Raw genomic sequence first — 26,270 nt, 5'->3', positions numbered from 1 at the left:
AATTCACGCAATAGTATGGAAGCCTGTTTCTGACATGAAAAAGGTACATTTTTATTTTATTTCATGATGACTTTTTCTCGCACACTGCTTTTTGCCACACTATATATGACAATAAACCATTTTTTTCCTCCGAGAAATTTAGCAAAGATTTTCAAATACATTTCTATTGAACATATAACTATGTTAGTGTCAGTAGTCGCGTGGATATATAGTGCTGTTGTGCTTCGGGCGTCCCGAGTTCGAATCCCAGTTCGCAGAGATACAGACCTCTTTTAATCCTGTCTCTCTCACCTCGCTACTTGAAATAGTGTCCTATCCTAACATATATATATATATATATATATATATATATATAAATAATATAAACAACATATAACTATCACCATTATATATTGCCCCATATTTTGTTTTGATAAACCCATTCTCTACCTTGTTAAATTTCTTCTGGCTATTCTGTAATGGACTTATATTAATGTTAATGGACCTGTAAATTGTTCTGACTATTGATACTGTTCTGACAATATCTTTATTAAAACAAATGGTAATATTTACACTGCCAACACACTACTGAACTGCCCTGTCAGCCATGATCCAAAAATTCCCAACAAAAAGGGTTATTTCCAATCAAATCCTTTCAATTAGGGATTTCCATGACATACTGTAGTTAAATAAATAAAGTTTATTTGGCTATTATTCACAATGTGAACACTGTCAATATACTGCAAACACACATGAACAGAAATTAATCGTCACATCATTAATCTCAAAATATTTCAACATCTTTACTGGGTCTAATATTTAACATAATAAAAAAAGTAATAATAAAATAATATGCAAAAAAATTATATAATACAGGAAATAATAAAAATAAATAATATAAAATAATTTTTAATCGCCCAGATGGAAACTCAACTGAATACTTAAAAACTAATTAAAAAAAAGAAAATATTAATAATAATAAAAAAGGGTGTTCGTGAACGTGTCATGCTTACTGTGGTTGGTCCCAGTGGGAGACCTCAGGCAGCTGCATCACATGACCTGTGTTGACCAGGTGTTGCACTAGTTCCTCTCTGGTTTCTAACCTCTTCTGACAGCAGTAGCATCAGCACTGGTGAAACTCACGAGTCACGGCGGATGTAATTCACTAGGTTCACTTGCTGGTAAAACTTCAGGCCTGGACAAATGACACACAAAGCATTTATGACCCTCTGTGTGGTTCAAGGGTTCCTCTCAAAAACATTTCTGCTTAACTCACTTAAGTCTGTTTTTAATTTGTGCAGGTCAAATTCATGAGTTTCCTGGATGAAAACAAATCAAGTTATTAGTGAAAGTGAAAATGCATAGAAATCGGAAAAATTAATTTTCAGGCACTCAAATATGAACATTTAGTTCAGCAGCATCATCATATACCTCCACGTATGTGTAATTTTTCTCCATTGTTTCTGCTTGCTGCTCACAAAACAGATACACGACACACACGGGATGAGCCTGCCAATCTGACCAATCACTGCAGAGAGTGCACAATATCAGGAAGGACACTAAAACTGAAAATGTGATCATCAGAGCAGAGCACAAATAGAAATGCCTTACTCATCTTCATCCTCAAAGAGCTCCCTGTTGTCCTCAGACTGCAGCTCCTCCCAGGTCTTCCCCAACTCCTGCAACATTACCACAGCACAAGTGTGATTTCATCTTGACTATTTATGTGTTCAGATGAAAATGTACAAACCGGCACTTGGCCATGCCAGGTAATTAATGACATAGAAGCGATCGTAGTCGTAGTCATAGTTTCTGGCATTTATTTGTCAATGCTGTTTCTTCCTCATGTGATATTTAAAAGTGGTTTTATCACTGAATGTTTTCTCACAGTACAAACACTGCATACTATATAAAATTAATAATGGAAATTAATGCAATGACTGCAAGCACCAAGAGGGGGCGCTCAAACCTCCGTTTCCATTAGAATTTTTTTCAATTTGTAATAGTGGTTTGACCAATGATAATAGTATGAGTGTGTGAGACTACATACACTCACTTCAGCTTCCACTGCAGAGTGTGGAGGAACTCAATGCAGTAGACGATGTTGTCAGGCAGACCGATGCTAAAAGAGCGTTCTTTAGCCATGTGATTCAGCAGTGAAGACCTGCAGTGAAACCACAGTGCACAAACACATCACATTACACGAGGATGCAGTGCTGTTGGCCACAAATAATAAAATAATAAAGCAAAAATAAATAGTGGTTTAAGTCTCGATAAGCATCGGAGTGGACGGCCGAAGATGGGAGGGTTGTGACGTCACTATACAATGAAAACTATATACAGGAATATTTACTCTGACACTACAAGGCAACCTGCAGTCAAACGAGCTAATTAATATTCATGAGTAAAGTCTCCACCTTGGTATGATTTAGATTTTTGGATTTTAAAATCAATACCATTAACAAACTTGTCAAATTTATCATAAGACAGTAAATTATATGAAAAAATAAATAAAGAAATAAATAAAAATATTGATAACTTTTATACTGTACATTTTTTATTATTATTAAATACTAAATAGAACACTACATTTAATATGAAATACTATATGATAAATATTTAATAAAACATTTATCATATAGTATTTAATATAATTTATAAAATATTTTATATATTAATAATATATAAATAATTACTATTATAAATATTCTTAATAAATAATTCAGTGATCGGGTCTGTTGCGGAGCTCATGTACAAGATGTCAAGACTCAAATCTCAATCAAGAAATTATTTGACGTTAAATATATTAAAAATTAATCATAAATGAGATTTTATTGCAAAGGACAGTTGTGGGTCACCTGTTTCCAGTAAACTCCTCATTGCAGAACATACAAGTGCAATGAAACTCTCTCGTCTCGCTCTTTCTGCTGCTGATCCAGAACCTCCTCCTATCAGACTATATCAAACTTCATTACAGACTTTGTAGCATTGTAAGACATTATGAATATGGTTGCATAATTGTTGTGAGTCTATAAACGTTTTTTATAATTGGTTTGGATCTCAGTGTGGTGTGTTCGTGTCATTCTGCGTTCCTAAAAACCCGCTGTTCGATTGCCACAATCATCGATAATTATCCCAGACGCAATCTGCGAATGATTTGTGTTTAATAAACAGTGCTAATCCTCTCAGCTCGAGTCTCATCGACGTGCGGCGTGTCAGTGAATGATTGAGAAAGGTCACAGCTGCACTGTTACACAGATGCTCGCCACACTGCAGAGGTGCTGAGAACGCTGGCTGCCTAGCAACCACAACCGCAGAACTGTGCCTGAGATGAAATCTGTGTGAGATGATTATGTTGACTCATAATATCTCTGCAAAAACAATCTTGGTGGGGGGTGGGGTTTGGCTTCTCATTGAACGCTGTGTTAATTGTTTCCTCAGTATTTTTTAGGAACGTAACCATTGTGGAATCTCTGGCAACCCAATTTTTTTTTATACAGTTACACAGCAACAGTATTTTAGCTGTATTTTGTTTTTTTTACGCATATACAGACAACAAAAAAAATCTAAATGCTTTATATTTAAGTATTTAAAGTGAAATAGAAGTGATATGCTTCTCAATAACATTTTCAATCTATAAAATGACATTTTCTATCGGACATAATAGGATTTGTGGTTAGAAAAAAATTGATAATAATTAAATTAAATTATTAACCAAAATCTCTCTTCAAAACCATTTTTTTTATTCCATATGAAAATACATACTACTGTCATTACATTCATATTTTTAATAACATTTTCACAATCCAATCTTTAGTTCAGAACACAAAAAGCCCTGGTTTTATAATAATAATAAAACACAAATATTGAATTGTGACATAAAATCCATAAACAGTTATGGTGAACTAGAAAACGATTCAACCCGGCGCTCCGGTGAGATAAGAACTGGTAGTAGGTGCTCTGGGAATGGGGAAGCAAAATAGAAAGAAAAAAACACAGGTCCCAGGCACTCAAAAAGAATTCAGGTGGAGAAGGTAATGGTGAACTGTTTATCATCAATCATCAATATTTTTAGAACGAGTTCTTGGCAGGCTCTTAATTTATTATTTTAAATTCATTTTATATGAGGTTTACAGTTTTGGAGCCTTGCTGTCCACATACAGCTAAAAAAAAAAAACCTGTGATTTTGTGACTAAAAAAAAACATCAAAATTAAATTAATAAAATAAAAAAATAAAAAATAAATAAATACAATTTTTTTAAAGGTTTCTAAGTCACAGAGTTGCAATTTTTTTCTTTCCAAATTAAACAACATGATTGGAAAAGTAGAAATGTGGGGAAAAGTTCCAATGTGCTAAATGTGGGACAATAATAATTCAATATTATGTTTGATGCTAAATATTATTAAATTTATATATTGATTGATATATGGATTGACAGTACTTTAAATATAATTTTTTGTTCATTAAAATTGGTTAAAAATTAAACATAGTATTATAATAAAACATAATTCTGTTTTTTTTTTTTTTTACATTATGTTGACTACAGAATAAAATCACTATGGATCAAAATTATATATGTTTCATATCAGATGAACATATTCAGTTTGCAAGAAAAATGATCTTTTAAATACTTTAAAAATAGTTTTATCATTAATATTGAAAAATCCATGGCTATTAACTAACTAAAATGTAAACACAAGATTGTTCAGTTCAAATGTGTCTTACCTACAGGACCTTCATAGTTGGTCTTGATAACACTGCAGAATGTAATGGGCTGCTCTGTGACACGTTTCTTCCAGTACAGCATGTACCTGCAACAAAACAATTATAATTTTTTCATTATTTTGTGTTATTTGTATTGTGCTTGATGAATTTCTGACACACCTAGGTCACAAATCTTGTGAATTCTCCCCGTGGAAAGTCAACGATGAGTTTGACATCAGCGATGACCAGTTTGTGATCCAACACCATGTGCTTGAGAAGCTGCTCTTTCACAGACGCGGGAAAAGAGTCTGAACAGAGAGCACAGGTCACCGGACGCACATCACTGGAGAAGGAGAGAGAAGCACTACCACACAGGTGCTCGGGGAAACAAACCGGCTCAAGAATACAATCCTGCTTAGCTAACAATGAGAGAAGACACATTATTCACACATTTAATAAATATGATGCACAAATATATTTGTGTTTAAAATGACTGAAGACATAAATCCATTCTGGTTCATTAATTCAGTCTGAAGTACTCCAGCTAGCTTGTCTCATGAATCCCACGACCTTTCTAGATGTCCAGCATTCGTACAAACAAGCAGCTGATTCACACGAAACGACTGTGTGACTCATGTAAGTTAAACAGCATGTTATCCTCTAAAAACCTGATACAACTGTGCTCCTAAGTGCACTTTATGAGTTGTTTTGCCCTTTTCGAAATGAGCTTTTGCGGTGACAGATTAAAGGGTCGCTAAACATCTGTTAGAAGATCCATATCAACAAACTTTACACTTTAACCACCCACTCCTTGTTGAGAAAAACAGCTTAAACTGTGGTCTGCTGTTTTTAGCTGGTCTGTTGATGGGTTTAACGTTATTTCTGCAGATGACAAACTTGCATACTGTAATATTTTTTTAAAAGCATATTCAGACAAATAAACATGTAACTTGCTAGATAGTAACAAATTAGATATACAGGAACATAAATCAATATAATATAAAATATCTGCCAATATTAATAATTCCGTTAACCAACCTGTCAAACTTGTGCTGTGCATCTGCGCGTCTATGGTTTTTAAATCCCTAAATCACGTGACCTGGTGAATGACGCACTGACCTATCAGCGTTAAACCGCCGCTGTTGACGCGTTCACTGGGTGTTGTAGTTCTCCATCCAATCGTTCTCATTCATTTCCTGCATCTCCCATAAGTCAATGGTGTTTTTCTTCAGGGCTGAGAAGTGTGTTGGATGTGGGATGCTGCTGTGACTCTGCCCTCAGAACAATACAGTGCAACCCCTGTGTAACAACAATATGGATAGTATCCGCCGTAATTGCCCTGTTTTATAGCATACTTTCTTTTACTTGACGCGGGAAAAATGTGGATACCGACTGAACATGAAAAATATGGCGTTGGTAAGTAACATATTTACATTATATTGCCGCATTGTTAATAAAAACGCAAGTTAGATCGCTGCAGGTGCGATAATGAGCCGTGACATCTACAATCTGGCAGATGAAATGTCACATAATTTTCCGCTGATTTAAAACCTTGAAGGCAACTGACTAAATAATGTATATATATATATATATATATATATATATATATATATATATATATATATATATATATATATATAATTATGTTGTTTTCCTTAATTCATTTGAATGGTCATCTTGAATATCTCTTATATGTATAAGAAGAAGAAATAGCCGCAGTAAAACCTGGTCTTTTGTTTTCCTTGATATAGACGCTCTTATTCAATTACTGAGCAAATGATTTTACGTCTAAAACCGAAGCAATACAGTTTTATTTGAGAAATAGCATATTCATTATTTATACTATATATTATTACATCAACAGCAAACAGTAAGGTATTCGACTTACATTCTATTTGTATTTATGTACATTTTTGTTTACATATTAATAAATGTAATTTCTTTTTGCATATCTATCTATCTATCTATCTATCTATCTATCTATCTATCTATCTATCTATCTATCTTTGATCTGTCTCTCTCTCTCTCTCTCTCTCTCTCTCTCTCTCTCTCTCTCACACACACACACACACACACACACACAGACCCTTTATACACATATTGATAACTGATTATTCACTAAATTGCTTAAAATATGGCTTGTATTAAGTGCCATCAAAAAATTTTTTTTAAGTTGAGCCAATTGATAACCTCAGTGATATTATTTTGATTCGTTCTTTTTTTGTAAGTTTGTTGTGACAGCAGCTGACAGTCTGAAGGATGATTTTTGGCAGATGAGCCGCCTGGAATCTGCTCATCTCTCATTGGCTGTCAGGGGTAGAGATGGACATGAAGTCAGTTGAGCAGTTTGAGGAGTGCAGCAGTACAGTGGAGTTCACATGTGCTACGGGTCTTCTGTAATCTTGTTCACTACAGCTTTACTCAAATAAACAGGATGACATTTGGTCAGTTCTTCAGTTAGAAGGAGAGAAGGTCAGAGCAATGAAGAAAGGCAGTTTGAGGGGCCAGGGAAGGTGGGACAACAAACAAAGCCTCTGTTTTTTTTTGTTCTCAAATTGCAGAATGATATTATGGAAAATAGCAAAATTATTATTATTATTTTTTTTTTTGCATGATAGCCAAAAACCACATCTGGAGCATATTGCATTGGAATATGGCAAAATAGCTGAACATTACAGTTCTGGTCTTTGGAAAGTGTACACAGCTACCGAAACCTTTATCGGTCATGAAATATGGATGGAGTCGGGATCGCACACACACACACACACACCCTTAAATGCATGCATACACATTTACACACAGACGTGCACTGTAATCTTGGCACTATTATTCACTCACCTGCATGACTTTTTTTTTTTTTCTGTTGTGGGACTCAGAGTTAATGGGGAATGGCTTGTTTAAGCTTCAAAATTTACCTAAAAGTGCCATAAAAGTATCATGAATGTAGTCCATATGATTTGTGTGCAGTATTCCAAGTCTTCTGAATTAAAGGAATAGTTCATCCAAAAATTAAAATTAGCTGAACATTTACTCGCCAGTAGGTCATGCAAGAAATACAGTAGATGAGTTTGTTTATCACTTGCTCACCAATGGATTCTCTGCAGTGAATGGGTACCGTCAGATCCAGAGCCTAAACAGCTGATAAAAACATCATGATAAATCACAAGTAAATGACATGAATCCAGGCAGTCAATTAATATCTTGCGACGTGAAAAGCTGCATGTCAATTTGTAAGAAACAAATCCATCGTAAGATGTTTTAACTTCAAACCGTCGCTTCCGACTAAAATATGAGTCCTGTATCCATTTCTCCAGTGAAAAAGTCATGAATCCGGAGAGAAATATACACAGATGAAGCACGGATTATAAGTAAAAACAGTTCCAAACAAATCTGTCGTTAGATTTTGATGTGAGAGGACAACAGGAGATGGACTTTTTCACTGGAGGAAGCGTTATAGATTATTTAGGGGAATTTTTAGAGGTATTTTAATATTACAAACAAACAGCTTCTCACTTGACAAGACCTTAACTGATGGACTGGAGTGGTGTGGATTGCTTGTGAATTATTTTGATGTTTTTATCATCTGTTTGGACTCAAATTCTGACGGCACCCATTCACTGCAGAGGATCCATGGTGAGTCATCTGTAGATTTCTCCACATCCGTTCCTATTATTCAAGCAGTGTTGCGTGAGAAATAAATGTCAATTTAAAGCAATAGTTCACCCCAAAATATATATTTTTTCATGGAGTCATCATTTAGTCACCCTCCTGTCATTTGAAACATGTATGACTTTCTTTTAAACATCTTCTTCTTAAAAACATTTGAACGAAAACAAGACGTTTTGAAAGTCAATGAAGTCCAGTGTTGTTTTGGACACCAGTGACTTTTATTGTACTATATGGATGGAAACAGTTCAAACATGAGAATTTATATTTTTTTCGTTGTGTATGTTCCTTTAAAATCACGTCATTCTGAATGTCTTCTCTGCATCCCTGCTGAATTTAGACGTTGATCGGCTCGTGATGAAAACCACCATGTGGAATCTGCAGGGAACAGCTGGGTACAGACAGTTTGACAAGTCCATATTGGTTTATAATTACGCCGTAATGCTCTGAGCATTTAATAACAATTGAAAGCTAATGTCAGCAGCACGTAATACTTTTCTTGTTACTTCTTGTTCCAGACTCCCACATCCACATCAGTACAATGTCACATCTCTTCTGATTGGTGAAGAAATTAGCATAATTAAAACATCCACCGCTTCACTTACCACCAGCCCAAAAAATGAGCTCGGTCAAACTATTTAGCAGTGGAGTCTGGGATCAGCGCATCCCGTTCCTGTGCTTCTCAGCTCGGATTTTTGATGCCAGCGCTTTCGTCATACAAATGAGGCTCTTGCTTTTCTTGGGCTCCTACTGTGCCCTGGTCAACAGGCACGCCGCCACTTCGAGAACGAGATAAGATTGACAGATAAAGCTAGAAGAGGCCTAGTCAGCTGCTACAGTAGATCTGTGAGGCATTGCTGGGAATTAAATGAGACTTCTAGTGCACACATATGCTCTGTTCCCAAACCTAGCGAGCATTTTAAGGCACCATGGGATGCAAAAAGCTGTTTCAAAGGGTTGGCAGCAACATTATGCAGCCATCTAGGATACCTAATTTTGGCCGAATCCTAAGGCAGCGCTGCATGTGTCCTTAACAGACAGGGCCATCCCAGAATTCATTGCTGCAGACTAAGTAAAAAAATCTTCCAAGATTCAAAAGAAATGTTTAAGCAAACCATTTGCATTAAACACCAAAAATTATCACTAAAATTAATTAATCGATAGTCTTATTTCTATAAACAATCTCAGTCCATGTTTGTGTGCAGGGTATTTATTGCATTATATTTACCAACAACCCCTCCCCCAAAATACAATTTTTCAACACTTCGTTGACTTCGTAGACTTATTTAGGAGTTTATTAAAAAAATCATTGTTACAATCGGTTATGTGACGGTCAATTTTTTAAGTTGCTATTTTAATGAACATTTGTATATTATATCTTTTTTACGCTTATTAAGGAAACACATTCTTATAGCAACATGTTAACGACAAACCCTTTTGGAAGCAGCTGTAAAATCGAGTCTTGTATATGCTTACTGTGAGTGAAAAAGATTGCTGAAGAATGAAAAATGTAGAATGGGAGTCAAGACATGCGCAAGTCCATACGCTTAATATAATGTTTGCTGTTACTGTTACAGCATTTTAAGTCTAATTCTACAATGTTTCACTCAGTATTCATGAGACAAGTTGCTACCTATGAAGAGCATTTCAAATCAGTCACTTAAGAATTAAGTTTCAATCCAGTTAGGATGCTGTCTATGTAGGAAGTAGATGGCAAGACAGCTCACTAGGTTTTGGAACACAGCTATACTTAGTATATGCTGACATATACTTAAAGATTTGTGAAAGCTTAAAGGTTTATTGCCCATAGCGAGCTTTCAGTGTTCAAATAGCTGCATGTCGCAACAAGGTGTAAAAGTGTCAGTTGTGAGCTCTTTGAAACCGGTGATGTAGGAGCGTATTTTTAAAAATATCCTATCACTGCAAAGACTGAGTTTAGAGAGAGCAGGATATAGATTTAAATCATTCATGCTTATAACAATCTCAGCAGCTCATTTTGCATAATTCATTGTCATGTGTGCAGAACTCATTTCTGCATTTTACCACTTCAATAACATACTATGCTCTATATTCCCTGTCACTGCCAAAACAATCATTAGGGTTTTATTCTTCAGTTCAATCAGCTCATTCAGTATCCTATTGCTAGTAGCCACTCATATTATATTCACCCCCATAATTCCTTTCACCCTTAAGAAGAAAGCAAAAAGAAGCCAATATTGGTTTCATTTTTCTATGGCCTTGCCAGGAACAGGAATTTCTATGGATTTCAGTCTTTTGATTCTTTAGAGCTTTCTTCTAATATATCTCATGGGTTTAAAGCGATAGTTCACCCAAAAATGACAGTTCTGTAATTGTTTCTCACACTAATGTTGTTCGAAATCCATGCAGTTTTTTTTGTGGAACACTAAAATGGATTTTTTTGTTTGTAGCAAATGCAGCTCATTCCAAGGTTAGGTGTTAGTGTTTTTAAAGTATTAACTTAATATACCCTAATTATTTTATAAATGCATGTTATAGTGTGTACATTGCAAATTATTCATTTATGGATATGTTTCATGCATAAAAAAAATGCCTCAAAAAAGAAAATTTGCTAAAAAATGTACTCAACCAAGATATAGATGAGGCTGTTTCTTCATCAATCCTCTGCAGTGAATGGGTGCCGTCAGAATGAGAGTCTAAACGGCTGATCGAAACATTACAATGACCATCAATTAACATCTTGTAAACCGGAAAGCTGTGTGTTTGTAGGAAACAAATCCATCATGGTGTTTTAAGTTCAAACATCTTAATGGATCCTCTTTGCATAATGTTGCTTTCTCCAGTGGAAAAGTCATCTCGTCTGAATCAGGAGAGAAACATGCACAGATCGAGCACCATTTACAAGCCAAAACAGATCTAAGCAAATATGTTGGTAGATTTTGATGTGAGAGGACAACAGGGATGGACTTTTTCACTAGAGAAAGAATAATGGATATATATTTTGGCCAGAAGAGAAGGTTTAAAGTTAAAATGTCTTAACGAAAGATCTGTTTCATATGAACATGCAACTTTTCTCTTCACAAGATGTTGATTGATGAACTGGAGTTGCATGGATTACTTGTGGAGTAATGGATTGGTATCCATTACTGTTGACACCAATATAAAAAAAAATTGTAAATCGGCCAATTTCTAATAACAGTATGGAAAGAGCTCTTTGTTTACAGTAGCTGAGTAAAGTTTTTTTAGTCCTCAACAACAATTATTTGCAGCTGTAGATTTCAAATTACATGTGATTTTTTAAATCTCCAAAGATAAGAACAGATTATATGCGCTGGAGCCTGTCTGTCAGGTAGTTTACAGTGTGACTTGAACAGTTGTGCTCCTCGGTTGCTGTCAAAACGCATGTAGAGCATGGCTGTCTGTGTGGGAAGGGTTTGAAAAGGGCACTCGCTCGCCAAACTGCTGCCTTTGTGCTTGTTACCATCTGTCACAGATCGTCGGCTGTTTTTCATAGCGACCATGTTGATAGTCAGGTGAATTTACTCTCACCTACAGGTTGGAGAAGTTGCATATGGTTTGTTTTTCTCAGAGAAACCTGTGAGGCCGTACTTGACATGGAGAATGAGACCTCGGAGTTATGTCAGATTTATTTTTGCCATGTTGTTGGACAGACCCAGTTGACAGGCTGGAAGTATGGTGCATTCAAGTCCTCCTGGGAAGTTAAAACATCAGAAGAATTCAACTAACTTTGGTTGGAGCAAAATAATAATGAATGTTTTCTACCAAATAATTCGGCAAGATTTAATGATGACTAAAGAATCCGCATCAGGTGGGTTTTTGCTTTTTTTATGCTTTTATTCTGTTTATGGAGGTACTGTAAATTGAATTGTTATATATTCAATTGTAATTGTACAGTAGTAACGTATTTTCAATTTATATCTAGTTTTATTGCAAATGAAAAAAAGAAATTAATTTCAACAAATTTGCCATCAGTGCCGATGTTGTGTCTGTTGTGTCCGTCCTATTTTCTCACTGACACCCAACTCAGAAAGTCTGGTTAAAAGTAGGGTTGGCGTTTTTGGAGAGGCTAACAATAGCAAGCTAGCTTTAAAAGCATAAGATCCCACCCTCCCTGCAAATCACTCTCTAAAGCCACGCCTCCTCCAAAACACATGAACGCGTACTGGCAGATCAGAGGCTAACTAGCAACATAATGAGAGACGGCATTTGTGGAGGATTGAATGTGGGGCTGCAGGATATAGCTATGATAATGAGCGAAACCTGCAGCACTCACCGGTCTCGAATCCCACAGAGGAGCTCCGGAAGGATCAAAGGAGGAGTGTCGACTATTTGTTGTTTTGGTTCTGTCTGTGCGCGGCAGTCGTCCGTGATGGGCTGTTGCGCTATTTTCAGGGTTCTGTTTGTTTATTTGTTTATTTAAATTGCTTAAATGTACGCTGGTTCCCGCATCATCCTTCCCGACCTACAAACGTTGTTACAATATCGGTTTAGCAATGACATTGCGATGTGCACATCTGCAATAGCATGTGCGATGTTAAGTATACTGATAGTATACTTATTAGTATTCTGTTTTTCTTTGCTCACACACAGACACTGCATCTACAGTGGACGTGACAGCTGTCGTGTAGCGCTGCCCCGCGCCGCAACATCTAAAGTCTGTTTACACAATACAGATTCACGTGAACACTGAATTCTGTTAACTTCCACGTGTAACTGCTTCATAGCATTTTAATGTTCCTGTTGCTATCTGTTGCTAATCATGTTAATCAAACAACAAAACACAAGAGAGAAAAATCCCTTTTGTAGCTTTAACAGATTTGTTAGATTTAATTTATACAGTGAAGTCTATGCAGTGTTATTTTACCTTTGATTATTCAATTTCTGACCTGAATAGACTTACCTGTAAAATATAAAGCACTGTTTATTTCATTTGTATCATTGTTCTGTTATATTTATCTTGTAATTTGTTTATATTCTATGCTAATTTGCTCACCTACAAAATCACCCCGATCATTGATAAGGCCTATATATTTTTTTCAAATAGAACTATTCAAGTCATCTTGTTTTTTTTTTTATATATATCACAATATATATAACAGAAAAACAAAATATCGCAATGTGAGTTTTTCCAATATCGTGCAGCTCTAGTTATCTCATGTCTCATTCACCGGTGAGAAAACATTATAGTACAAAGTGCATAATAATACGATAATAACGCTGCCTTTTCTCATGGAGTGTGCTGATGACGTATCCTTTCTACATGAACTGGGTGTGTGGAGGTATCCAAATACATATGTTGACAGGCAGGTAGGACAGCCTATCATAGCTCTCACACCAAGGAATATTATTGGACGAACATTTTGATCAGATTGCATTGATCAGATTAATGGCGCAAGGTGATAACGCAGTACTGAAATGTGTTACAAGCTCTTGGCTTTCTCGGACTGTCAAGTACAGTTTCTCTGTCTTCTGTAACATTAGAACAATTCCCAAAAGTGAGTTAGCTGTGTGTTTTCCACCATTCTCCTCCAGTTCTTTCTCTCCGTCTCAGTTGTTCTCTCTCTGGGCATTCTGGTAATAACGGCCGTCCTGTGCTCCGTGGAGAATAGCTACAAGACATTCCCATCTGAGTGCCACGCTTCACTAATGAACACAGACTACAAACACGTTTAGGCTCAATTCAGTTAGCAGAAAATCATCTGAGAATTCTTTCTCATAGAATTTTGAAACTGTGAAGTAGTACTATTGATTCATGAAATATTTATTCACTTACCTTTCTTCACTTAAATAATGACTCTTTTCAAACAGGTTTCCAGAACACTTACCCTGCCTGTCATTGGTCTGACAAACAGAAAGCTACGCCCCCAACTCACGTGATTGGTTGAGCCACTGTTGCTATGTTAGGGTGGTCAGATTCTTAAACAAATAGTAAAGTTTTGATAGTGCCTCAGTGCCTCATTTTGCTCTTTTGTGGGGGAAAAGTTTCTGTTATCAAAGAGCCTTTGTCAAAAAGTCATATTTGATTTCTGACAGAAATGATTTATTAATCTAAAAGTTGTTTGTGCATCATAAAGGCCTGTATTTATTGTAAGGTAGATGTCTTTATGGGGATGGGGTTTGTTATTTTAGAACCAATGTAGGACCTTTGCTGTTTTATATGCAAATAAAGTGTTAATATAGAAAGATGTTGCACTCTGGGAGTGAACAGAACAAAATATGTGAGAGATGTAATATCAAAAATAATGTTCTCATTAGTGCACACGAGGGCTGAGTCTGGGAATGATTACACATCAAATGAGAAAACACACTGCTGGTGTACCTCTGGTGCTTGATTTTTATTAAAGTTGTTTGTTTTAGAGACGTGCTGAGCCATGTTCAGTAGGGGTGTAACGATTCATTCGCTTTCTCGATGCATCGATTACAAACTCTGTCGATTCATATGCATCGATCTTGAAACATGATTTTTGAATCGTGAATCGCCGATCTTGGACAGTAATCGATTCAAAATGCTAAGAATCGAATGAATCGCGATTTCTATAGCGATTCAATGCTTTCAAAATGTATACACATTAAATTACTGCATGCACGAATTAATGGAGACCTTGAAGAGTGTTCGTGAATCGTGCCTCTTATCTGTCCTTCACCAGCTCCACTGTTTAACCCCGGAGACTATTGCATGGACGGAGCAGGAATGTAAGTGTCTAAATCATACGCACAGATCCATTGAATGATAAATGTTTTTAAACAATGCGGATGAACCAAATATACGAAGGAAACTTTTAAAATTAACCACAGCATTAACAACGACCTTGAAATAAGAGCGCGAGATTTATCTGATAATCAGATGCATGGAAGTAGCACTTGTTTCATCAGCAAACAGACAGAATCATTCGCTGATGGAGAGGAAAAGTAAAATAGATATGAAGACGTTTTCACACTGAAAGAGAAGTGATCTCACTCTCATAGACGTGCCAGGCTATATCTGCAGCTAAACTGAATAAAAGCAGAATTGAGCTGATGAAACTAAAAAAAAACCACAAACAATTTATGAATGATGCAGTGCTAAGTGACATTTATTACAGTACAGAAACTATAAAGTATATTTTCTGCCTTATTCTGTGAAGAAAATTTAAATAATTGCTAATTAAATGTAGCCTAGTATATAAAACAATCATAAAATTGCCATTAGGAAAAAAATATTGATTACAAATGATTGATTATTGTCCAGCAGTGTATTTGATTTATTACAGCTATTTAAAAGTAATTAAAAAAGAAGATAATTCCTTGGAAAAAAATAAAAATAAAAATAATAATAATTATTATTATTATATAGGCTACATACATAAAATGATTGTATTTGACATTTCTGTCACTTCTGAAATTATGGCTACGCCCCTGGTGTGACAAAATGTTAGCTTATACATAATACTCTTTAAGCTCTTTTTTAAAAACTTGGCTTACATAAATTTTTACGTATGCCATGTCGCATCATTAAACTAGCATTTAACAATGGACAAAAGTGGGGTTTTTTTATTTTATTTTTTTCTAACCTATGGTTCTCTAACCATAAATGCTACTGTAATTTGCCCCCTGACTAAGCATTTAAAGAATTTAGTAGAAGCATTTAAATAATCCCGTCAATGCACTTAAAGAATGCAGAATCGAATCGTTCTAATCAAATCGAATCGAATCGAATTTAATTGTGATTTGAATCGAATTGAATCGATTGTTGAATCGAATCGAAAACCTATGAATCGTAATCGAATCGAATCGCTGCCATGCCAAAGATTCACAGCCCTAATGTTCAGCCAATATCTTGAACTTGTGTCATACATTGCATGTTGAATGCAATGAATGCAGCATCTGTATTGACTGAATTTGTAAAAGTTTTATACATATATATTTTTTAATTTAGATAAAACCAAGTTGCTTGTACAAAATACCATTGTATTGTACAGTTACAGTAGAAAATATATAATTTTTTCAGTTAAATTCATAGAATTTATGTTAATTTATTACTTTTCAATTCAATTAATATAACCTTCTTTATATAACCACTTTAAGAATGTTTTTATTCATCCTGTTTAGTTAAAAAAATCTTTCTGAATTTTATGTAGAAATGTTATTTGCCATCTTACTCCAACCAGAGTTATTAAACAATTAACTAAACCTGAAACAAAAAATTTTTGTCACTTGAAATAATGTAAACATGAGTTTTTTTTTTTTTTTATCTAGTTGACAAGGCAGCAATTTTCATTTCACTTCATGGTTTAACTTTATGAAACGTAAAAAAAAATTTTTTTAATTTAATATATGCAAAAAACTTACTAAAACTAAAATTTTTATGAAAACAGAAAATTTAAAAATCTTTTTAAAAATATTAATAAAAAATAAAAAAGTGTGTGATACTAAAACAACACTGTTATAGCTGTGTGGAGTAATTATAAATACACATACAAGTAGAATTTATAAATGATGAAATAACAAACAACAATAATAATTTAATCTTTCATGATTAAAAAAATAAGAATTTTGATAATAACATTGATTGCAACTACTGCTGCTAATTATTATTGCTGTGTTATCTAATAATTTAGCTATCAATTCTAATTATGTTTAATCATTGTTTTTAAATAAAAATTTTAAATTGAAATTCCAAAAGAAACAATCATATAATCAAAAACGTTATAAAACACCTGAAATATTTGTGATTTATTTTGCTTACAAAAAAATTCCCGGCAATTTAACTTTTGAATGGCTGTCATTGGAGAAATAGGAATAATTGCAGCAAAAGGCTGTGCTGTCCAGCTAATCCTGAACCCATTGTGTTCAATATGTGTCCAATCCTAGCCTCACTCACAACACTGCAGGACTGATCCCAGTGTTTCCATACAAACCTCCCTCCCATTAGCAATCCAAGTGTTGTGTTGGTATCTCTGTGTATCAGCAGTATGTCTGTTCACACCCTGCCTTCGGCTGGTATCATCCTCTCTAGAGGCTGACTCAATACAACATTACAGCTAGCGTTAAAAAGCAATATGAAGAGAGGTTAGTGAGCACTCCCATCCATCACCCTGACACACAGACAGATATCAGCGAGCTCTGACTGTCTACAGAGGATTCTGCCGTGGTTTAATGCCCTGACATCAGCCATTTACTGTCTCTGGTAACACTGATAAATGACATTTGCAGTGAATACATTAGTACATGTAAATATAGTAAGTAATGATGGTTTTAAAAATACAGTATAAGTGTTTTGTGGAAAGTTGTATTGCATCAGATCTGTAGGATTCGCAGCTGTTCTTTCTATGAGGACTGCAGGTGCAGGTGTTCTGGGGTCAGTTGATGGTACCTTCAGTTGCCGAATCAGATCAGATCTGTGTTTTTCAGGCGAACATAGATGTTGTGAGAATGACAGTCGTGGAAGCATCAAACTATTCAGTTATTTTATGCATTATGTGATTGTATTATAACAAAAGTGTGCATTTGAATTCACAACATCCATTCAAGTTACATTTCACCTGTATAACTGTGTAACAGTAAATTATTTGTAGTAGTTTTTGCAAAGAAAATATTACATTAAAATAGAAATATATTTATATATAAATATCATGCAAACTATATATATAAAATTATTAATGTTATATACGTTACATTTTATTATAATTTCTAGTTATTATTATAAGTGTAAAAAGCAAAGAAAATTCAAATTTAAATGGACATAATATATTCATATATAATTAGGTTATGTACTTTTACATATAATTATTTGTATATATTTATTATATATGGAATATTTATATGTTGATATTTTTTATGAAAAAATATTTTGAAAAATGCAAGGTATGCTTCAAAATATTTCTTTTTGTAAAGTAGCTATGAAAATAATATAATATGATATGATCATGCTCAGATATAATAGTTATTTTTATGTTATGATTGATAATCAATAGGTAATTGATATTGAAATGTTAAACTTTGTGTAAATATAAAATTAATTAATTAATTAAGTGGATTTAGGCATCACAAGATTTTAAAGTACAGTATGAAAAAATAAATATTATTTTCGAGATTATACTCAACAACATGTTAAATAAAAAAGGAAGTACGTTTTAGTAAAAAATAAAATTAAAATGATTTCTATTTAAAAAATAAAATAAAAATTAATAAATAAAACAAAGTCATTTGTTTAAAGTCCTATAAGTAAATTTAGCATTAACACTATGAAAAACTAAATATTATTTTTGAGATTATACTCAAGAGCATTTTAAAATTATTAGTGTTTTTAAATGTTTACTTTAAGTGATCATAAGATTACAGCAAATGTAACATAATTTTAAATAAACACTGACTCAAATATACAATACTGTTTTTGATTTAAAAACCTATAATATCGGTGATAACCGATCACTGACCACATTACTAATATGCATATTTGACTGATTATAAGTATTATGAATACACAGGCTAGAAAGCTTTATACAATTGTTACACGTTGTTCTTAAGAGTTCATACCAGCCTAACTTGAAGAAAACTGATTTCTGTGGGTAACCTTTGAGCACAGCAGAGGAAATGTGCCAACACATCAACCGGAGTGATGCAATGAGCAGCCGCGCAGTCCATCACGACCTGTTTCCCAAACATACCCAACTCAAAAATGTGCGATGTGTGATATTCTTCATATCCACAGAGATTTAGCTGAACATGCATCATTTTATGCAGTCTATGAATGTGGCCACATTAATGAATGCTACCTTAACCTTTCTAAATCGCTTCGATGTGTAATAGCAGCCGTTTTACTGCACTGTGACTGTAGACAGGCTCATCGTTATAGGCGTCCGGACGGCTCTTTGCACCTGGTCAGGGTTATGCGAGACGGGCCTCTGGCTGCCCTGTCTCTCTGCCAAACAGCAGTGTGTGTCCACAGCGCTGACAGCAGGACCGTGGGAAAGCGTTTAGCACAAGTGCACAGCTCAGACGGGTTTGCCCGTCCTGTTACAACAGAGCTTTTGTCACTCCCGTTGGCAGTGGCTGAGGTTCAAATAGGTTTAAGCTGTAATAAAATGTAATATTTGACTCTGTGAACTGTGCATTTCCTGTGTGACTGCTGTTTGCTCATAATATTGATTGCTGAGATGCTGGGGTGTTATGGGTGGATGTCAGGGTGTTGCTTTGTGGTCACTAAATGAAGATCAAATTGTCGTTGTTTTTTTGTGTGTTAATCGCTCAATCTGGTTCACAAAATAATCAGATTAATTAGCTTCATCAGAATTAAAAATAAATATAACAAATCCTTAATCTAGTAATCACCAGGACTGTCCTCGACTAGGATTTTTCTGGTCGTCGACGAGCAGTGTTTTATTTTTTTTATTTTTTTAAGCATTAGTCGACTAATCGCACATTTATTAATAATGCATTTAAATCTTTATAATGAGCCTTTAATTGCCTTCATAGCCTAATAAGTGCTCAAGCACTTTTTTTTTAATCATAATATATGTGTGTGTACTCTGTATATTTATTATGTATGTATTAAAGCACACACATACAGCATATATTTTGAAAATAATGACTTGTATTTATAAGTGTGTGTGTGTGTATAGATATATATATATATATATATTAGGGCCGGGACTTTAACGCGTTAATTGAGATTAATTAATTACACAAAAAATAACGCGTTAACTAAGATTAATTACTAATTACAGAAAAAAATAATAACTTATTTTTGCACCGCGGAACGTTTCTCACTGGATGAGTTTCGGCGGACCGATTATACTGAAGCACCAACTAGCATTCGCATATCACCGGCAGCACATCGAGCCTCAAGTATCAACTCAACGCAAAACATATAAAACATATAGCAGCTAGCGTGGACTTTACACTTTATGTTGAACTATGTATTATTTTGTTGGTGCAACAGTTTATGTTGAACTCTTTATTGTTTTGGCCAAGGTTATTGAGAGTTGGACTTAGTATGTTATGGCCTCTGAAGCAACAGAGAGATGTTTTCTATTAGTCAGTGTTTCCAATGTTCTGAATGTAATTGACAGTATTGTGTTTTACTTAAAAAACACTTTACAGAAGGTTCCAGCACCAATAAGCTTCCTGAATTTCTGAAATGTACTATTTCTAAGTTGTTTCTAAATATGCTATTGCTACACTTCATGGCAAAAATTGCACTGGTCTGCTAGACTTGGTTGAACAAAAATAAACAGTATTTTGTTGCTTAAGCTTATGTATTCAGTCATTATTCAATGGTATAGTATAAATCCATGTGAAAAAAATTACTTCTCACTGTTCTCAGGTCAAATATTTATATGCGATTAAAATGCGATTAATTTCGATTAATTAATTACAAAGCCTCTAATTAATTAGATTAATTTTTTTTATCAAGTCCCGGCCCTAATATATATATATCTAAAATATAATATTTTTCTTAAAAATGTTTTAAAATAGTACCATTTGGTTAGCTCTTTTATAATCCATTACAGTGTCAAAATCAAACGTAGCAAAATGGCAGCAGCTGTGTTTGTATGACACGAGAGCAAGTCCGCAATACCAGGGTGAAATAATTAAACTATTGTACACCATTTAGAATCAAGTTTTTATATTTTATTACCTAAACAAACACAAAGCTTTCACCAAGAAACAAATAGTTGAAGCAAGAGTACAGCGCCGACTGCTGTTACCCGGATGAGCCGGTGTTATTAGCTTTTACCGGATGTTATCGAGGGTTAACATGTCACGACTGACCAATCAGAATCAAGTATTCCACAGAGCCGTGTCATAACTGTAATTACCTGTTCTAAAATGGTTGTTAATTAATGGAAAGATTGTTTTGATCAATTTAATGTTAATAGTAATTCAAATAATCATTTGTTGAATGGCTATAATTACCCATTTTATCCATAGAAACCACACAAATAGAAATCACACAAAATATCCTTTAATAAAACAGATCATGATGACGTTAACCTTGCTCATACTTGGTATCTGATTGGAAAGCGTGCTTGCAGTGTCTCTGCTGGATTCAGGCCGGATGCTGTGTGTTTGTTTCAGCATCTATTAATGCGCATCACTGACAGGCAGCGAGCTCAGCAACACATCCCGTCTTTAAAAGCTGACACGGCTGTTTCGGCGGCCTGCTTAACCTCTGAGCAGTGTCAAATCTCTGGCGGGTTTGGTTTCTGCACATGATTATTTATTTATTTCCATGTCAGAATATTTCCTAACCCACTTGATATGCAAATGAGCACTCCACATTAACATATTTGTGCATAAAGAATCTAGGCGTGTGAATGCAAAAAGCAGTTTATGGGTTGAGCCTGTGTGCTCCTGTGTGGAGAGATCTTGTACTTGTTATGTAACTCATGCTTAGGGATGTGACTCAGGGTTTATTTAGGAAAGCAGTGAGATAATGTTAGAAGTGCAGATCTAAGCATTGTGTTGTGTGGTTTATTTTTTTAGGAAATGTGTGGAACGCTTGGGTTGTGTGTTGTTTAGAAGTGAACTGAGAATGACTTTAAAATCCCTGTTCCTGAATTCAGAGTCAATGTTGAACATAATGTTGATATCACGAGCTAAAGATGGTTTCCATCTCTTCCATGCAAAAGTTTTGAGAAGACAGACGGTTTTGTCTCATTGTGGTCTGTCAGAGCCGTTACTTTACTCAGGAGTCACACTTTTTTTTTTACTTACTGTTTGCTTTTTTCCCCCTTCAGTGCTGGCCAATTTTCGAGGAATGGTTCAGCATGGACTTCCGCTGGAGATCGGTGACACGGTGCAGATTTTGGAGAAATGTGAAGGTAGTTGTTGTTGTTCTCTCAAGAGCTGCATAAACTCAGCTCTGGAGACTGATTCTGTTGAATTTATTTTTTGAGATGCAGTCAGTCGGTTGTAGATAGTAGCATAGTGTTTTTCTTTATGACTTCATAAAATTAAATTCTTACTATTTTAACATTGTTTACATCTTTTTGGGTAATGTTCGGGTGTTTCTTCAACTAGAAGACACTGCTGCAAAAGAAGCCACTGACGTGTCTTTTTTTTTCCGTCAAAATCCTTTTTTTCCCTTTATAATATACATTTTATATATATTTAATTGATATATATTTCCCTATATGTTTATTTATTTTTTTTTATTTTTTTTACAAAGTTAAAGTTAAAGAGTATTAACAAAAATATAATTTATAATTTACTATATGTTGTTCTTGCCATAAAATACCCACAAAAGCTGGCATGGCAATAAAAGCCCACATTTTATATATGTTTTGTTTATATTAAATTATAGCTGTCAAGCGATTAATCGCGATTAGTTTTTATAATATATGTGTGTGTACTGTGTATATTTATTATGTATGTATAAATAAATACAAACACATACAGTATATATTTTGAAAATATTTACATTTCTATATTTATATTTATATAACATATTTTTCTGAAATGTATACATACTTTACATGTGTGTCTTTATGTATAAATAATAAATATACACAGTACACACACATGCATTATGCAAAAAAAAACAACGTTTATTTTTCTTTTGACAGCACTATATTAAATATTTTACTTATTTTTATTAGATTTTTTAATATGTAATGTTTAACAATTTTTATTGTGTAAAAATACATGTACAAATACAACTCTCATAAACCGCTCTTTTCACACTGAGCATGTTCCACATGGTCAAAGTTGAAGAAACACTCTGTGAAACCAGTTCATTTTTGTACCACACACTTAAAGTTGAAACAGTTGGAAGTGTTTAATACGCTCTGCATTCTGCTGTTGAAATATGAAATGAGATTAAATATAATTTTGCAGGATGGTTCAGAGGATTCATCATAAAGAATCCAAACGTAAAGGTGAGAACAATCTTAATTTTACTTTACGTTTGACTTCGTAAATGTGCAAAAATTTCAATGATTTCTATATTTCTGTCCGTTTTTTTCTGTTTTTCTGTATTTTCGTCCTCTGCTTTGACTCTCAGTACATTTCTACGCAGACGACAGTGCATGTCCGTTTACTCTTGTGTGTTTACATGCAGTAATTGGCTCATTAAATAACTTTTCCTTGTCTCTCCCAGGGAATATTCCCAAGCTCCTATATTCACCTCAAGAATGCCCACGTCAAGAACAAAGGGTACGAGTCCATGAAAAAAACGAGTATATTTACACATCTGAATCAATTAAAAACATAAATCAAAAATTTCTTACATTTTATTGCATTATGCAACGAATAATACTGTATATCAATCCAAAATGACACGTCTGCTCTATTGAAGTGACAGTAGCCTTTGCTATCCCACAAGCCATTGCAAGTGTGTTTGCGGACACGTCCTTATGAGTCAGTGTTACTCCTCAGGGTCATGTGAGGTCGCTGCTCTCCACCTGGGGCTCATTCAGATGTGTGTGTGTGTGTGTGTGTGTGTGTGTGTGTGTGTGATTGTGTGTCATGTCCTGCAGGCAGTTTGAGACGGTCATTCCCACCGAGGACTCGGTCATTACAGAGATAACTATGACCTTGAGAGACTGGGGCAGCATGTGGAAGCAGCTCTACATGGTAAATATCACTCATTGTGCTGCGCTGAACAAATGCAGTTGCTTTAACTGTGGACATTTCATTTGTAAGTTCCTATTTTTATTATTAGTCTTGTTAGTGATCTATTCAGAAATAAATATTTTTACATTCCAAGGTCATTAAAAATCTAGAAGTATGATTTTTTTATATTTTATTTAATGTTATATGAATATTTAAAATGTGGTCTTTATTTGATTTGATATATCTGATTGTGCTAAAGTGGAACTGTTGTACTTTAGGAAACTTTAAATATCTTTAAAGACCAATATTATTTAAAGAGCATACAGTCTTCATCAATGGAGATATTAAAACACATTTTAGACTTAATATTAAGAAATTAAGTTACAAGTAATACTCCAAATAAAGTTTCATTATATTTTTCCATCAGCATATCTCAAGTGTTATAATGTCAGTAAATATGTTAATAGATTTGAACTATACTTAATATGACATAAATGTATCTTACATATATTACTTTTTAACTAGGGATGTTTTTATTACTTATCTGGTAATTGCAAAAATAAATCTTTCAGTTTAAAATTGTCTGGGAACCTGTATTTGCCCAAACTGTATTTTGCATTGTTTCTTAAAATTAAATAAATAACTAAATATTACCTCTTTAAAAGTTCTTAAAAAAAAAAAAAAAAGAAATTCATATTTTTATTTATCAAGAATGCATTAAATTGATCAAAACTGACAGTAATTTGCAAAGTTACAAAACATTTGAAATAAAAGATGTCTTGAACTTTCTAGTCATCAAAGAATACTGAAAAAATTATGTAGATAGATGGATGATAGATAAAATAAAATTGTGTTTATTTATTAGATTAAAAAATATGTAAATATATAAAAATAAAATAAAATATATAAAATTACATATTAATAAGACATACAGTATATATATATATATATATATATATATATATATATATATATATATATATACACACACAATATTTACAATTATGTATTAATTAGAAAAAAAAAGAATAAAATGTGTATTGATGTACATGACAGTTACTAAAATGTTCTTGTTTGTTTTTTTTCTCTCTTTGTTTCATGTTGCTTGTGTGCAATCTTATATTGTATTGTGATTTGTTTTAACCATTGCATTGTAAAACAAATAACTGAAAAAAAAGTTACCAGGCAACTGGCCAGTAATTCAGTTTCATTTACCCAAGGACAAGTTGTATTCATTTAGAGCTTGGCATGTATTAATTAATAAGATGTAGTCTGAAAACTGTTTCTGCCCAAACTGTGCCAACTATATCCTTTTCTTAAACTCATTTAATTAAAAAGGTGAACACACTTTCTCTGTCACCCACTCATGTTTTTTCTCTGTCTCTCAGAGGAACGAAGGGGATCTTTTTCACAGACTGTGGCATGTGATGAATGAGATTCTGGAGCTGCGACAGCAGGTTCTGGTGGGCCACCTCACTCACGACCGCTTGAGTGACATCAAACAGCACATCACGGCACGGCTGGACTGGGGAAACGAGTGAGTTACACAGTCACACACCACAAATACAAACACTGTCATTGTCAGGAAGGTTGTGTGACAGCTTCAAAGCCTTGCAGAATCATTCAGTTTCATTCATTTATGCCATTAGAGTTTGGCTTTCCTGTCTTTGGCACACTGTGTATTTTTTCAGTGATTTTCAGCGAATGTGTTGTGCAGTACACAAAAAGACAGTGGGTGGAACGCCGTGGTGGGGACAGCGATGATCAACTGCCGGCAAATGCTGGCCAATCTGTCAGCCATGCGCTTGAAAGCATATATATGTGGTTTTTCTAAAAAAATAAATAATTTGCAGATGGTAATAACGAGTGGGACGTGTTACGTATGGTTTTTTGGTGTCTTTCAGTACATAGTCGTTTTTTGGAGGGTTTACAATGAATTGGATTCTTCTCACATTTGATTCATGCTTTGTGAAGGTGAAAATAACTTGGGTTATTGTTGTGTGTAGCAACCTGTGATTTCCGAAAGGGGGAAAATATGGACAGAATCATGGAATCTGGTCAAAAAATGGAATGTGCTGTATAAAGTGCAAGGTCACAGAATTTGACAAAATTTGGATGAATTAAACAAAAGTGGAGGTGATATTTATGTCATATTTTAAGGGAAATCAAACAAATTCAACTATTTTACAGCCATGTTTCGAATTAAAACCTCTGTTGTGCAGCATTTTATTTGCCAAAAGATGAATTAACACAAATAAAAATATAGGTGTATATTGTACATATTTGTGCGACAAAAAAATACAATTTCATCAACTATCCTTTATTTATTTTTTTTATTTTTTTTTATAAATTGTTACATTGTTTAAGTTTTATGGATTTAGTT

General features: G+C 34.1%; 2 protein-coding genes across 2 annotated transcripts in view; one reads left to right on the top strand and one right to left on the bottom strand.

Moving 5' to 3' along the window:
* Window positions 1-941: 941 nt before the first annotated feature.
* LOC113043372 (zinc finger protein 277-like) lies at window positions 942-1,697 on the bottom strand. The gene is made up of 4 exons (XM_026202710.1): window positions 1,591-1,697; window positions 1,411-1,507; window positions 1,256-1,298; window positions 942-1,174 (listed from the first exon to the last, which is right to left on the bottom strand). Exons 1-4 carry the CDS (start codon window positions 1,665-1,667, stop codon window positions 1,119-1,121), a joined length of 273 nt encoding a protein of 90 aa, XP_026058495.1. The 5' UTR covers window positions 1,668-1,697; the 3' UTR covers window positions 942-1,118.
* Window positions 1,698-5,858: 4,161 nt separating this feature from the next.
* The window catches only part of dock4a (dedicator of cytokinesis 4a), a 66,762-nt gene continuing 46,350 nt past the window's right edge, over window positions 5,859-26,270 (top strand). The window contains exons 1-6 of the mRNA XM_026202633.1: window positions 5,859-6,100; window positions 22,072-22,155; window positions 23,171-23,211; window positions 23,433-23,488; window positions 23,812-23,908; window positions 25,276-25,424. Coding sequence (XP_026058418.1) covers window positions 6,064-6,100; window positions 22,072-22,155; window positions 23,171-23,211; window positions 23,433-23,488; window positions 23,812-23,908; window positions 25,276-25,424 — 464 coding nt within the window. The 5' untranslated portion in view covers window positions 5,859-6,063. The remainder of the gene's footprint in view (window positions 6,101-22,071; window positions 22,156-23,170; window positions 23,212-23,432; window positions 23,489-23,811; window positions 23,909-25,275; window positions 25,425-26,270) is intronic.

This window comes from Carassius auratus, chromosome 25 (assembly GCF_003368295.1).
Source record: "Carassius auratus strain Wakin chromosome 25, ASM336829v1, whole genome shotgun sequence".
NCBI classification, from domain to species: Eukaryota; Metazoa; Chordata; class Actinopteri; order Cypriniformes; family Cyprinidae; genus Carassius; species Carassius auratus.
The sequence above is the reverse complement of the archived record's forward strand: the minus strand, read 5'-3'. Positions and strand labels throughout refer to the sequence as shown.